At 41.1% G+C, this 13,592-nt stretch overlaps 1 protein-coding gene and 1 long non-coding RNA gene across 52 annotated transcripts in view; one reads left to right on the top strand and one right to left on the bottom strand.

Annotated features, from left to right (window-relative positions):
* FOXP1 (forkhead box P1) overlaps nucleotides 1-13,592 on the top strand; it is a 546,942-nt gene that overhangs the window by 523,491 nt on the left and 9,859 nt on the right. For all 50 annotated transcript variants that reach the window (XR_014522962.1, XR_014522963.1, XR_014522964.1 and 47 more), the window contains 2 exons: nucleotides 1,218-1,287; nucleotides 8,089-8,255. Coding sequence is in view for 47 of the 50 variants with exons in the window: in XM_083491883.1 (XP_083348009.1) it covers nucleotides 1,218-1,287; nucleotides 8,089-8,255 (237 nt within the window). In the remaining 3 variants the exon portion in view is untranslated. The remainder of the gene's footprint in view (nucleotides 1-1,217; nucleotides 1,288-8,088; nucleotides 8,256-13,592) is intronic.
* LOC310702281 overlaps nucleotides 1-13,592 on the bottom strand; it is an 18,288-nt gene continuing 4,696 nt past the window's right edge. Inside the window, exon 2 of one of the 2 annotated variants that reach the window (XR_014523433.1) lies at nucleotides 1-299. This is a non-coding gene — a long non-coding RNA (uncharacterized lncRNA). Of the gene's footprint in view, nucleotides 300-4,118; nucleotides 4,343-13,592 lie in introns of those variants that run through there. The other variant, XR_014523434.1, reaches the window with a different exon arrangement.

The raw sequence follows: 13,592 nt of genomic DNA on the forward strand, positions 1-13,592 counted from the left end.
TATTACTGATTTAGGATGAGCATTGTTTTTAGTGGTCCCAGAGAGAAATTCCAAGTACAACCCACCAGGTGCTCCTGCTATGTTTTTCTTTCATTTCAGTAAAGTTTACTGAGCAAGAGAATGGAGGGATCCGATCAGTAGTATCTGACGGATTTTGCCCTTGCGTGTTTTCTTATTACATACTTGGGCACATTTAGGTTGGCCCCTGACTTACTAACGACTAATAAGTCATTCAGTCCGATCCCCTGCTAAGGCAGGAAATCTCCTGCAATCCACCAGGATTGTGCTGTGAGTTAGTTCTGTAATTGAATTCAATGTGAAAAGGTAATCATGAGTTGAGTTAATTTCCAGTGAAATCAGTGGGAACACAAGTCCTACTAAAATATGCCCAACCCACTGTGTATTGTAAAACACTTAGTTTTTTAGGTACTTCCAACAACATACTTCAGGCATCATTAGATCATTCAGTGATGCCTGACCAACATAGGTACACAAAAGATTTTTTTGCCTCTAAAAACATTGCATGGATTTCTGGCACAAGTCACTGCTTTGCAGTAGCTCCCTTACAGTCAGAAGCCATGCCAAGAAGAATGGTGTCTCACACAGGAACAGAGGATGTGGGATGTTTGGGGATGGATGAATCGTTCTTTCTTTTCCATGCCCTACATGCTTTTGTGGAGGGCCTTCATTATAAGAAGTCCAGGAAAAACTGGTGGGTGCAACTGAAAAACAGACACCAACAAACTTGACCAATATGCCCTTCAGAGGTTCTCCCAGCTTCACATCCAAGAACAGCTCCCGCAGAGTTGGGAGAATGTTTAAATGATACGACACTGGCTGACGCACTTGCTGGTTTCCCATGTTATAGGGAAAACAGTGTCAGTTCTGTGCGAAAGACCCATGTGAGCATCTTCTGCCTGCCTCATATGGATGTTCTCCCAGCTGTGTGGGAGCTGCACAGAGGTATGTAGCTCAGGGAACATCTAAAGGGCACTTTCAGCTCTGAGACCAAAACATGACATTAGACCTGAGATACATATTCAGTGAAGGTGAGGGCAGTCAAAATAGCTATGTAGTTTAAAACATAACAAAAAAAACCCCACTATGTTTATTATGTGTTGTCTTTTTTTCTGGTATGGGAGAAAGCCTGGCCTTCTGGAAGTGCAAATTTGACTGTATTTAACTTTACCCTTTCTTTACCTATCTTCCTTGCGCAGAAACCCTTCACTTATTAAAAACATGCAGACCAGCCACACCTACTGCTCACCTCTCAGTGCTGCTTTACAGGTAAGATTAATGAATGTGGCAAATATGTCACATAGGCGTGTGTGTGTGTCTTCCTACTCGTTTCAAAATATATTAGCCTTGCTCTAATTAGATATTAAATTTTAATTCCGTTAAACTTTTTTCTTAAGTGCATAAAGCATCATGGTCCCTGGAGGCAAACACATATCAGGCCGCTTCAGCATTAGCTAGATGCTTAGCATTTTGAATATTGTGGCAAAAAAATTAAAAGTTCACTTATTAATATTTATCAGCAGTATCATAATTTCCATCCTCTTATTTCAGAATTTCACTTGAGGCAAAAATACCACAAGTGTAATTACTCTAGCACAGCTATTAATGTGCTGAATGATAGGATACTGTATCACATGACCTTCTATTGTTCGTGGCTTTAAAGGGAAAGCAGATTCACACACAGAGAGAGATTTTTCTTTTAAGGATCTTTCAGATGCTTGTTTTTCTGTTATGAAATAGCTAACACTTGCATCACGCTGGAAGAAAAGAGATGTCACTGTTGTGCTGCCGATAACAAATGATTTTAAGGGAAATGTCTAGATACTTTCTCACGTGGGTAAGCAGTTACAAATGTATAAATAAGCTTCTGAACATTTTCTAGACATGCAAAATTATAAAAATTATATAGGCCAACCAAAAGCAGGTATTTTTTCACAGCTTTGTGTTCAAATTCCCTAGAAAACATTCTCACTACTTCCCCTCAATATGTTTGGTGTGGAAATAGATGTAACTAATAAACATTTGTATGGTTGTCACTGTAAAGAGATAAGTTTTGATTCTTCTATGCTGCTTCTCACACTTGAAAGGTCTTTAATTTTTGTGATGCACAGACCACGCATACAGATGGCAATCCACCTCGGATCCTGCTCAACAAGAAAATCCCCACTGATTATAACTGAGCTGGATTGCATACCCACACATGCATATGTGCGCGCGCACACACACACACACGTTGTTTGTGTCTATGGAAAATGCTTCTGAAGGCATTCTACTTGGCCAATATGCAAAACTGTAGGTAGTGACATGACACAGTTGCCTGTACCCCAGTGTAATAAGTTGTATTGTCATAAGCCCATCTAGATGCAGAATCACAGAATACGTGCATTTTTCACGCCATAACATTTCTGAGAGCGTTTGCTGGACTTTCCCTTTTACTTTTAAAACAAGAAGGGGATTGATTAAGAAGGGAGTAGCAGCCCCACATTACCCCTAATTACTTCAGTTTATGTAGTAACTTCTGAAAAGCAAATGAAAGCATGTGCAAATGAAGCAACTGTAAATACCATTCATTAGGATCTTATTTTCCCTCGAGTCTTGTGAAGTGCGGTTTTTAAAGACATGCTCCGTCTGCGGAATAGTATTAAGATTACAAGCACATTTTGCATTCATGAGGCTGAAAGGCAAAAATGAAGTGAGCCAGCATTCCTTCAGCTTCTGTTAGCTATGTGACTAATTTCAATTAATATGCTTATCATACAGAACAGTTCGTGTTTTAGTTCTAAGACATGTGTTGTTGTCGTCATCTCCCCCCCCCCTTGTATTATGTGATAACGTAACAGTAATTTCTGTTCTCCTGCACTACCATCATTTAACCTAAAAAAACCAAAAAAAGAAAACGAAAAAAGGAAAACATACACAAGAGGAAGGTGGTATATATTTCAAATAACATTTAATAAATTAAGAGTGCTTCCAGAAGGGAGTTTATTGTGGAATTGGTGCTTCTTGGGCACATATGTTTTTTTGCAGTGTCCACATGACAACATCAAAATGTCAGTCCCCCCTTTTCCCCCCAAAATTAATCCATATTTCCCCTTACCACAGGAAATACAGGAAATAAAAACAACCCGTTACACATCTGTAGTTACTGCTGGTGTAGAAGCTACTTAGCAGATTCATTCATTTATTTTCAGCAGAGGTGCTATTTTCACACACCTGTCCTTCTGTTTGCTCCTCACCTGAGCACAACCTAGCCTTTTTTGTAAAAGGCGTGCACACACAGGTATGGAAATGCTTATGCACATGCCCAGAACAGAAAAGAACACTGGAGGGCCTTTGTGAACGAGGAACAAAACCCAAGAAGGCCCCAGAGACATTTTATCAAGCTTCACTCAGTGTTATGGACAGCAGTAGTTTCGCAGTGAATATCCATGACTGAAAATGTAGAAATGTGTGGAAGATAACATGACAAATACACGTGCAAAAAAAATCATGTGGCCACCATCTGGAAAACAATTATTTTGTTTCTTATCTTTCAAATTAGCTCCAGTTTATATACATGGCTCAGTCAGAAAGGGAGTGAGCATTTTTTAAAGCACTGCTTGTGAGTGTATAGAATTTTTTTCCTTGTTGAGCATATAGTGTCCCATCTCTTTTTGTTGGGACTCTCAATGCTCTGCATCTCTAGAAAGAATCCTAGTTCAAAAGCTGTGACTTTTAGGAAGCCTTGAGCAATTAAGCAGAATACAAAACCATGCAAAATGCCTTTTCTCTGCTGCAAAAACAAGCAAAACATCTTTGATGGCTTGATACTATGTTGTATAGCAATGTAAGCAACAAATGGTTGGTAGGCATGTGTTGGGAGATCATCATTTATCAAGCCATGTGCCCACTTTTTGCTGGTTGTGGTAATAGTCATTACAACTAATTCCCATTCCATCATCTCAGCTTGGAGGACTACTGAAAACACAACTCATTAAGCATGCAAGCTGGCTTATATTGTTGGTGGATTTTCCAGGACGTGGCACCTTCTTCATTCAGCTGTCACAAACCATTCTGCCATTCTCTTGTCATTCAAAGCCAAGAAACAGATTCCCCCCCCCCTCTGTTTCATGGGATATCCCCACATTCGCTTTCTTTCTTGTCCTATAGGTGAGGTAACTGTCTTCTGCAATAGTTTCCCAGAAGCACAGTATCTCTGTTTGCAATCCATCTGCTGTCAGCTGGCTCCCTAAACTCTTTCAGCAGGCAGCACTTCTACCCATGATTTACTTCTCTGAGGCTAGACAAGGGTGAAACAACCGTCAGATCTACCGATATGCTCAACCTGGTGGAACACAAAGTGAAGCAAAAGGAATGAATGAACATCTCTGATGCTCCTGTTCTCCCTTGTTTAATTATGTGTTTCCCACGTTCTCTTTGTAGTCTCCCCTCCTAAATCACAAAGCATTTTCAAGATATGACAGGAGCCTAGTAAAAGGAGGAGGCAACTCTAAGTTTGTAAAACATTATTATCCCTTTATATACAAAGATAGAAAGTTCCAACCAAAGGGCTGTGTCTAGTGACTCATGGGGAAGCTGTGAAAAAATGTAGAAAAGTGGTGCTTGTAAGTGGTGCATCGTGTGCCTTTGGATCACGGCCCTGAGGGCTTTTGAGTGGGGGAAAACACCATTAGAATTTCCAGATTAACATTTCTGATCCACATCTCAGAATGTTGCCATGTGAAGATCCCCTGTTGCTTTCTATCTTGTTGCTTCTGAATGGAATTTGTCCATTTGGCCACCTGTGGTTTTTGGAGGGTGGGGGGGAATAGCAGGTGCTTTTCCTGTTCTGGCTCTTCCTAAATAAATTACTTTACTGCAATTACAAGTTATCTCGGTGGTGGGAAGTGCGTGACTCATTATTTCTCAAACTGCAGGAAGCATGAGTCTTATGTTCCCCACTTCATCAAAATTATTTTTCTGCATCTTGAATAAAAAAAGATTAATATAATCCTCTTCGTTAGAGTAGTTTTTTGATTACACTGCATAGAGATAGGGACTGTGCTTCGGGGAGGGCCGCTAGATAGAGCATAAAAGCAGCAGACTTCTGCAGCCACCAGTGACGACTGTGTTGAATCTGGTTTCTTCAGGTTACACTGCAGTAAGTAAAGAGTCAAAACATCTCAACGTTCAGCAATGCCAGGTAGTTCAGTATGGACTAACTTGCAAATTGTTTCCTCCGTAGCACACATCCACACTGTGATTAGCTGGTGGGTGTTTTTGTTTAGTGCTAATTTCTTCAAAAAGCCTTCCCCCCCATCTCAGATAGTCTGAACACTAGGAGAGCCAGAATCTCCTACTTTTTGTAAAAATCATCTCTCAGAAATTAATTGCCCTTATATTTCATTTATTTATGTTAATAGATTTGTGTCCCATATTTAAAAAGAGAAATTCTCAGAAGGCAGCACGTTAAGGTACATGGGCCAAATAAATATGTAACTGTAATATATAAAATGCATAATTTAAAAGTAGGAACAGTCAATAACACTAAAATAATAAAGAGAATAAATAGCCAGGGCATACATTAAAATAGCAGCTAGCCCCAGTAGAACATTAAAATGACAAAACAGTCACAGTTAAAAGGAACCACAGATTTCACCAGCCCAATTAAAATCATTAAAAAACAACAACACATTGCTGCAACAAACAGAGGGCCTGCGAATGTGAGGCCACAAATGAAAAACCCTCCTGGCTTGTGCCCACCAGCCTGATTGCTCCCAAAGACAGGCATATGTCGGGTCTCAGAAGTGCAGGCAAGCGAGGGGGTGTGTGCAGAGTTTAAAAAGGTTTAACACAGGAGTTGGATTGGGCGGAGGTATCCCTTGGCTGAGCCTTGCCAGTCTCCGCTCAGGGCACAGAACTCCCCATTCCACCCAGAAAACAGATGGGCAGACAGAGGTACTGCTGCTAAGAGGGAAGGGGCTAACCTAGCCTGCAATTTGCTGGATCCTGAGCTGGCCCAGCTGCCATCACTTGACAGCATTGCCCCCAACTCAGTACTGATCACTGCCGGTTTCAGGCTGAAACAGATAGGCCTCCTCTCACTTCGCCTTCTGCCTCAGCCAGTGTGAGATATGTAAAATGTGGCTGCACATGTACTAGTAGTGCCTGGAATGTTTCCAAGAACACAACTACTCCATCTCCAATGCTGTTTTAAATATTTCTTTTAAATATATATCTGTCTGTCTGTCTGTCTGTCTGTCTATCTATCTATCTATCTATCTATCTATCTATCTATCTATCATTGCTTAAAGGGCTATCAACTTCCTGCTGCCCCTCCTGCTTTCACCTGGCCCTTTAAATCCCACAAAAAAGTGGACCCCGGTCAACCTCTCTCTGGCCTAACTCCTCTTTTTGATGCTATGTGTATTTTGCGATCTTGCCCTTTCCAGCATTGCAGGAGGCACCATTTCTATGATTTCTCCCTCCCTGTTCTCTTTCTCATGCACCTCCGCTCACTAGAAAATTGCACTAGTAGAGTAGGACAGGGCTGTGTGTTTATTGCATTTTAAGATGCAAACAGACTAGTCTTGACTCTGTCCAGGGAGTTGGTCTAGTGGATCACATATTGGTTGAAACCTGGGAGGCCTTTGTTGTTATTCCAGTGCAGCCACATACTTCTTGGGTGGCCATGGGCCCAGTCACTTGCTCTCAGTCTTAGCCCTTCATTTTTTTAAGTGGGAATGAAACTGTCTTGCCTCACTAAATTGTCATAAGTCTCAGTGAAATGAAGGTTGTAAAGACCTTGGCACTAGAAATGAACTCTATAAAGAACAAGTGAGGACTTCATCTCAGGTTTGCAAGTGCAAAGAAATGGTTTATCAGTTCATTTTCTGTAAAGAACATGCACCTAAGTCCAATTCTTGCACTATTTTCTATTTGAATATAAGCTAGTGAATATCTCATTTTTATATCTTAAGAGTTTGTATTGACCACTTAACAGAAATCTTCCAAACTAGACTTTACTCTGGCTCAGGGAATATTGAATATGAGGGCCTATTTACTGAAGTTCCAGTGCAGCTCAGAACTGGCATGGTTAAATCACTATTTGGCAATTTGATTACATTTGACAAGCAATGTGAGAACAAAGCAGCCAAACACTGCTGCTTTATTCATTTCCCTGGAATTTTGTGGGAGTCCAGTGCAAGTCCCATCCATCCAAATGAAAGTTGTGTCAAAGCAGATACCACAAGTCAAAACAAGAATATGGAAATAATGTTACCAGGATGTTGCCTAAAATATTTGCTCTTGAATATGATTCCGTTTTCATGAATGATACACATTAGAAGAGCTCAGAAAACATTCCGGTCCCAATTACTTCCCCTAAACTACCTTTCCCCATCAACTCACATACAGATCCATCCAAGCTGTTAGTCCTGCATACTTGGGTGTAATATTCACAAGTGCAGCCATGTGGAATTACACCACAAGGAGGTACATGGGAAGATGGTAAGGAGTTCATAGTTAGTACAAAATGAGCGAACAGGAACACAGGAAGCTTCCTTTTGCCAAGTCACACCACTGCTCCATCTAGTACACTTGAGTGGCACCGGAGCTCCAGAATTTCAGACGTGTTATGAGCTCTATCTGGTGACACTAGGAATTTATCCTAGTGCCATTGGTGCTAATGTAAATAGCAGCAGGGGGACAATTTTTGAGGTAAGGCGTTTTTTAAAAACCCTTCACCTACACTATGGTCCCAATCCAGATTGCCTGCATTCTGGGTTTGTTTCCTTTTTTTAAATAAACAACCAAGGCCAGATCTATAATTTAACATATTTAATTTGTCCCAGTCATCGTTTGAATTCTTCCCTGAGTGTGAATGGGGTGATATTGTATTTGGTAGTTACTACAAGTAGAAAACAGAGCTTTGTGAAATCTTAGCCAGTGGTGGAAATAATTAAGTGGACATTTTATCCATTATATTTAATGAAAACATAGTGCAAACAGTGTTACCTTGCAGCTGATCTGTGGCACATGTATGAGCATGTGTTGCTATGGATTCTTATGTCTTGTTCTTTGACTCGACAGGCTTCAATGGCTGAGAACAGTATACCTCTGTACACTACTGCTTCCATGGGAAATCCCACTCTGGGCAGTTTAGCCAATGCTATGCGGGAAGATCTTAATGGTGCAATGGAGCATGCGAACAGTAATGGGAGTGACAGCAGCCCAGGACGTTCCCCTATGCAAGCAATGTAAGTAAAGAGGAATGTTGCTGCTGTTTACATTTATCTCCTGTCTCTCTCCCTCTCCCTGCCTCTCTTCCAATGAAGCCAAAAATATAAACTCCAGAAATGTTTGTGCCAACTTGAAGAAAAGGAACCATTTACCTTTAGTCTGGTCTGACAAATCCACCTGGGCATTGTTAACTCACTTTTCACTCAGTCCTTTGGCTTGTAAACCACCAGTTTGCAGAAATAGCATTCTGAAAATACATTTCTTTGGGAATTTTTTTGTCTCTTAATGCATTGTTTCCACTTGGATCCTTTAATGAATCTGGAAATATCTATTAATCACCGTTTTTTCATGGTGGCTAAAATGGAATCTTCTTGTTCAAAGAGATTCTACTCTTGAGCACAAGATGCTAGGGTCAAATCCATTAAAGATATTATAGTGCCACTGTTTCCATTTACTATCTGTGTTGAAGACTTTCAGTAAAGACCTGGAATTATCTAACTTTCACATAAGCTTTGTGCAAGCAAGTGAATCCGGATGAATGCTCAAGGAATAGGTGGGGTCTGGTAGAGCAACCTAAGGCCTTCTGTCATCTGCACAGGAAGGGGGAGCATGCGACACCTGTGCTGTACTTGGGTTCATTCAGACATGCCCACATAGAACTAATCCATGGTTGATCATTACATGCAGCCCAGGGGGCTGGATCCCACTAAACTGGCAGGGCTAGCGCAACTGACCTTCCACTCCCTCCTCATGCATGCCCCACACCTCCCCCAAACCTGGTCTGCTGGGTTGGGAGACAGTCCAGAACGTTGAACGGGGACGGGGGAAAGTGAAGATGACTTGTCTGGCAAGCGGGAATATGCACTGATGGAACGATCAGAAGAGCATGATGCTAAATTCCTCCATGTATCTTCCCTGTGGGCTTCCAGAAAAATGTGTCTGGCCACTGTTATAAAACTAATGTTGGGTATAAAGCACAATTCTTACACTAAACAAGTACAGTGGTGCCTCGCAAGACGAAAAAAATCCGTTCTGTGATTCTCTTCGTCTAGCGGTTTTTTCGTCTTGCAAAGCAAGCCCATTGGCGGATTAGCGCTATTAGCGGCTTTTAGTGGCTTATCGGCTTAGCGGATCAGCTGATAAGCGGCTTAGAAAAAGGGGGGGGGAGGAAAAAACCCCCGCAGGAACTCGCAAGACATTTTCGTCTTGCGAAGCAAGCCCATAGGAGATTCATTTTGTGAAGCACCTCCAAAATGGAAAACTCTTTCGTCTAGCGAGTTTTCCGTCTTGCGAGGCATTCGTCTTGCGGGGCACCACTGTAGACTCTCCTATATTGTTCGCTTAGCTGGCTTTAAAGTTCATACATTTATTTCCAAACTACATGAGTGCTGGAAAGATTCGTCGTTGCAAGAGGCATGCAGCAATTTGCAAGCCACCCAATTCTGTGGGGAAATGGCTAGCTCTAAACTTTCATCAGGAGCTTTGCAATTGTGCGGAATAAGCACAGGGTCATCTGTGATAACCAGGGCAGAATGATCAAACCAACAACACATTTTGTTGCAAGTCCCAAAAATTGTACATAGATTAACTGGCACTGCAAATAACTCCTTCCTCCACTTTTAGAGGTACTAGAAGTGACTGTAGCAAGCTGTATCTCAGAACGTGACCGTGAAATTATTGGTCCTGTTGCCAAAAGATCACATAGCCAATTAATAATATGGTTAAAAGAATTAATTTGTAGCCCTTCTACTTCAAAGTAATATGAATAAGGCATTGACAAAAGTAGGTCTAAATCAAAAGGTAGGAAAGCATTAACCTAGCGCCACCCTAATAATTAGTTGTGAAGGTAATTAGCATTTAATGGTTTTTAAAAAGTTTCCCACCTGCATAATATGTTGAGCAGGGGGTAAAGGAGAAAGGAAATCTAACACTCATAATACTTTGATATTTCAGCATTTTAAATCAGTGCACATTGTGCTTTGAAAAAAAAATCTTTAAAGATGGCAACATTCATTTTTAATTAATAATTAATTTGAACATTGTCTTTTGCCATTTACTTCAAAACATTTGAATGTGTTTAGTTTTTACAGGGATTGTTTGTGCAGTATTAATTAGCATTCCCAAAGCAGAATGACATGGCATTCCTCTAGCGCTGTTTGAATGGATTCATCTTCAGGCAGTTGTACATGCAAATACTTTTATTCTCTCCATGACTATGTTAAAAGATTTGATAGTTTCTAATTCCTAGAAAAGTTGCTGGTTTGTTGGAATTTTGCAGGAATAAAGCATCTAGTTCCCCCATGGATGAGTTATTTAAATGATGCACTTAAGATATTTTTGAAGCAAATATTTGGGTTGGTGTTTTTTTTTTTTAATGGAGTTAGGACAACTGGAAAGTATTAGAGAATTAGTGACAGTGAACAACTAGTAAGTGTTGACATATCCTGAAATCAAATTTCCATCACTCAGTTTGTATCTCTGACACACCTTTAGGGCAAGGACGTACAAGTTGTTTGACATCTGAAAACTACATTAAATACTTTTGTGATCATATGTGCACACTTTCTATGACAGGACCCAGATTATTACTGAAGTTAGAATTCTGCAGTAAAGAGCCAAGGCAGCCATGTATGACTCACAGCCCACTGCCACCCTAAATTATTTTTGCTATGCATTGGTTTTTATCAAATCACAACTTTTTGGGATTATTTTTGTTATATTCAATGGATTTCCAAAGTCATTTCACTACAAGGGGATGTTTTGCATCTTCAGTTAACCATTGTGTAGTTAAATAGTTGCAAGTATTGCAGTGGCATCAGTATACATATATCATTGCGCCTTCAGTACAGTCAAACCTCGGTTGTTAAATGCAGTCTGTTCCAGAAGCCCGTTCAGCTTCTGAAACGTTTGACAACCGAGGCACGGCTTCCGATTGGTTGCAAGAGCTTCTTGCACTGGAGCGGAAGCCGTGTCGGACATTTGGCTTCTGAAAAAATGTTCAAAAACCAGAGCATTTACTTGCAGAGTAATGTTCAAAAACGGAGCTGTTCAGGAGCCACAGTTTGACTGTATTTCATAAAGAGAAATAAAAAATAATGAGGTAATGAAGGGAAGGACAGGGGTGGGGAAATCTTGATGTAGCATGACCACAGGTAAGAATTCTTGCACTGTTTATACATGTTATGTCTCGGTATGGGCTGTGTTTGTAGTTAAATAACATTGCTTTGTTTGTTATTCCATTTGCCTTGGATTTGGTTTGGAGGGTTCAAGCTTCTTACATGCTTAGCACTCATGGGAATAAGAGGAGAGGTTCTCTTGTGGGCGGGGGGCGGCGGGTTTACTGTTTCACTTTGCTTTTTATTATGTATTTGGTGTCTTCATTTTGTATTTTTATGTTGTGATCTTCAGATGAAGGGCAGTATACAAATTAAATAAATAAATAAAGCTTTAACCTGCAAGTTAGAAAATAGAAGCATCATCACAGAGTTGCCCACCTCCATTTCATCTCTGGTCTCTGGCCATTTAAATGAGGGATAGGCCACGCTTTCATTTTGGGGTAGCATTCGAAAGTAAGCAACATCTATCGCAATCTCATCCCACTGTGCAGAAGGCATGTGTGCTGCTGTCTGCGACAGCTGTGCCTGTTTTCATAAGGAAATTCCACTCACTTTTTCATGTCAGAATGACGTATGAAGTAGGCAGTGTAATAGTCGAGATGCTGGTGGTGGCAAATGGAATAAGCAAAGAGAAATCCCACAGAAACCAGGTCTGCAGACTCCTACTTTTGGCGTCAGAGCATAGGCTGCCTATCTCTGACGTACAGTCTGCACTTCACATAGCGCTAGATGATGCATCTAGATTTTTGTCTTCTGCCAAATTGTTGCTTCAGCTTTTCACAATGTCTTGCATCCAATTTCTACAAAGCATTTTCTTCAGCTTCAAAATTCAGCAAGGCACTAATAGCAGTACCTGGGCGTTTCCATTAAAGTGGTATTTTCAAGATAGGACTTGAAAGGATACATGGTCGTCTGCAGATATTTTCCTCCGGTGGGAGGAGACCAAATAGTCCAAATAAATAACTAGCACCAGAGATTCAGGGCTACCACTTCTGGTAGATCTAGTGACTGAGCAATGGCAAACCAAAATGGTCAAAGGCCTGGAAGCGATGCCTTATGAGGAACGGCTAAGGGAGCTGGGCATGTTTAGCCTGGAGAAGAGGAGGTTAAGGGGTGATATGATAGCCATGTTCAAATATATAAAAGGATGTCATATAGAGGAGGGAGAAAGGTTGTTTTCTGCTGCTCCAGAGAAGCGGACACGGAGCAATGGATCCAAACTACAAGAAAGAAGATTCCACCTAAACATTAGGAAGAACTTCCTGACAGTAAGAGCTGTTCGACAGTGGAATTTGCTGCCAAGGAGTGTGGTGGAGTCTCCTACTTTGGAGGTCTTTAAGCAGAGGCTTGACAACCATATGTCAGGAGTGCTCTGATGGTGTTTCCTGCTTGGCAGGGGGTTGGACTCGATGGCCCTTGTGGTCTATTCCAACTCTATGATTCTATGATTCTACCTGAAAAACTTCGTGTGCCAGATCTGCCCCTTGATTGTTTCTCGGTGGGTAGACATGTGATCTTACCTATGGGTAGACCTGAAAACCAAACCGGTGCTAAAACTAAGAAACATGAATTTCTTCCCTTGGCTTCCCTCACCCCATCCCGCCTTTAATTAACTGAACTGGTACAACAGTCTATCACACACACACACACACACACACACACACACACCATTTTGTTAAATGAGTATAACAATGCTGGTTTACTTTGCAGGGCTGGCAAAGCCCATGTTCTCAGCCACAGCCCTGGTGGGTATCATAATGATGGACCTTTATCTATTTCAATAGAGTACAGTGGTGCCTCACAAGACGAAATTAATCCGTTCCGCGAGTCTCTTCGTCTTGCGGTTTTTTCGTCTTGCGAAGCACAGCTATTAGCGGCTTAGCGGCTATTAGCGGCTTAGCGGCTTTAAGAAAAAGGAAACAAACTCGCAATAACTCGCAAGACGTTTCGTCTTGCGAAGCAAGCCCATAGGGAAATTCGTCTTGTGGAACGACTCAAAAAACGGAAAACTCTTTCGTCTTGTGCGTTTTTCGTCTTGCGAGGCATTCGTCTTGCGTGGTACCACTGTAATTTTAAAAACGTTTACATACTCAAGGATTAAGTAACACTTTTGGGTGTGAAATAAGACCTAAGAAAGAACTCCTGTCTTTGCTGCTACCTTTTTGGTTTGGACATGACAAACCTCTCTCCAATCACAGCTAATACTAAAGTCCTGGATACCTGGACTGTCTTGAGCAC

The sequence above is a fragment of the Podarcis liolepis genome (assembly GCF_965112155.1).
Source record: "Podarcis liolepis genome assembly, chromosome: 2".
In the NCBI taxonomy this organism is placed as follows: domain Eukaryota; kingdom Metazoa; phylum Chordata; class Lepidosauria; order Squamata; family Lacertidae; genus Podarcis; species Podarcis liolepis.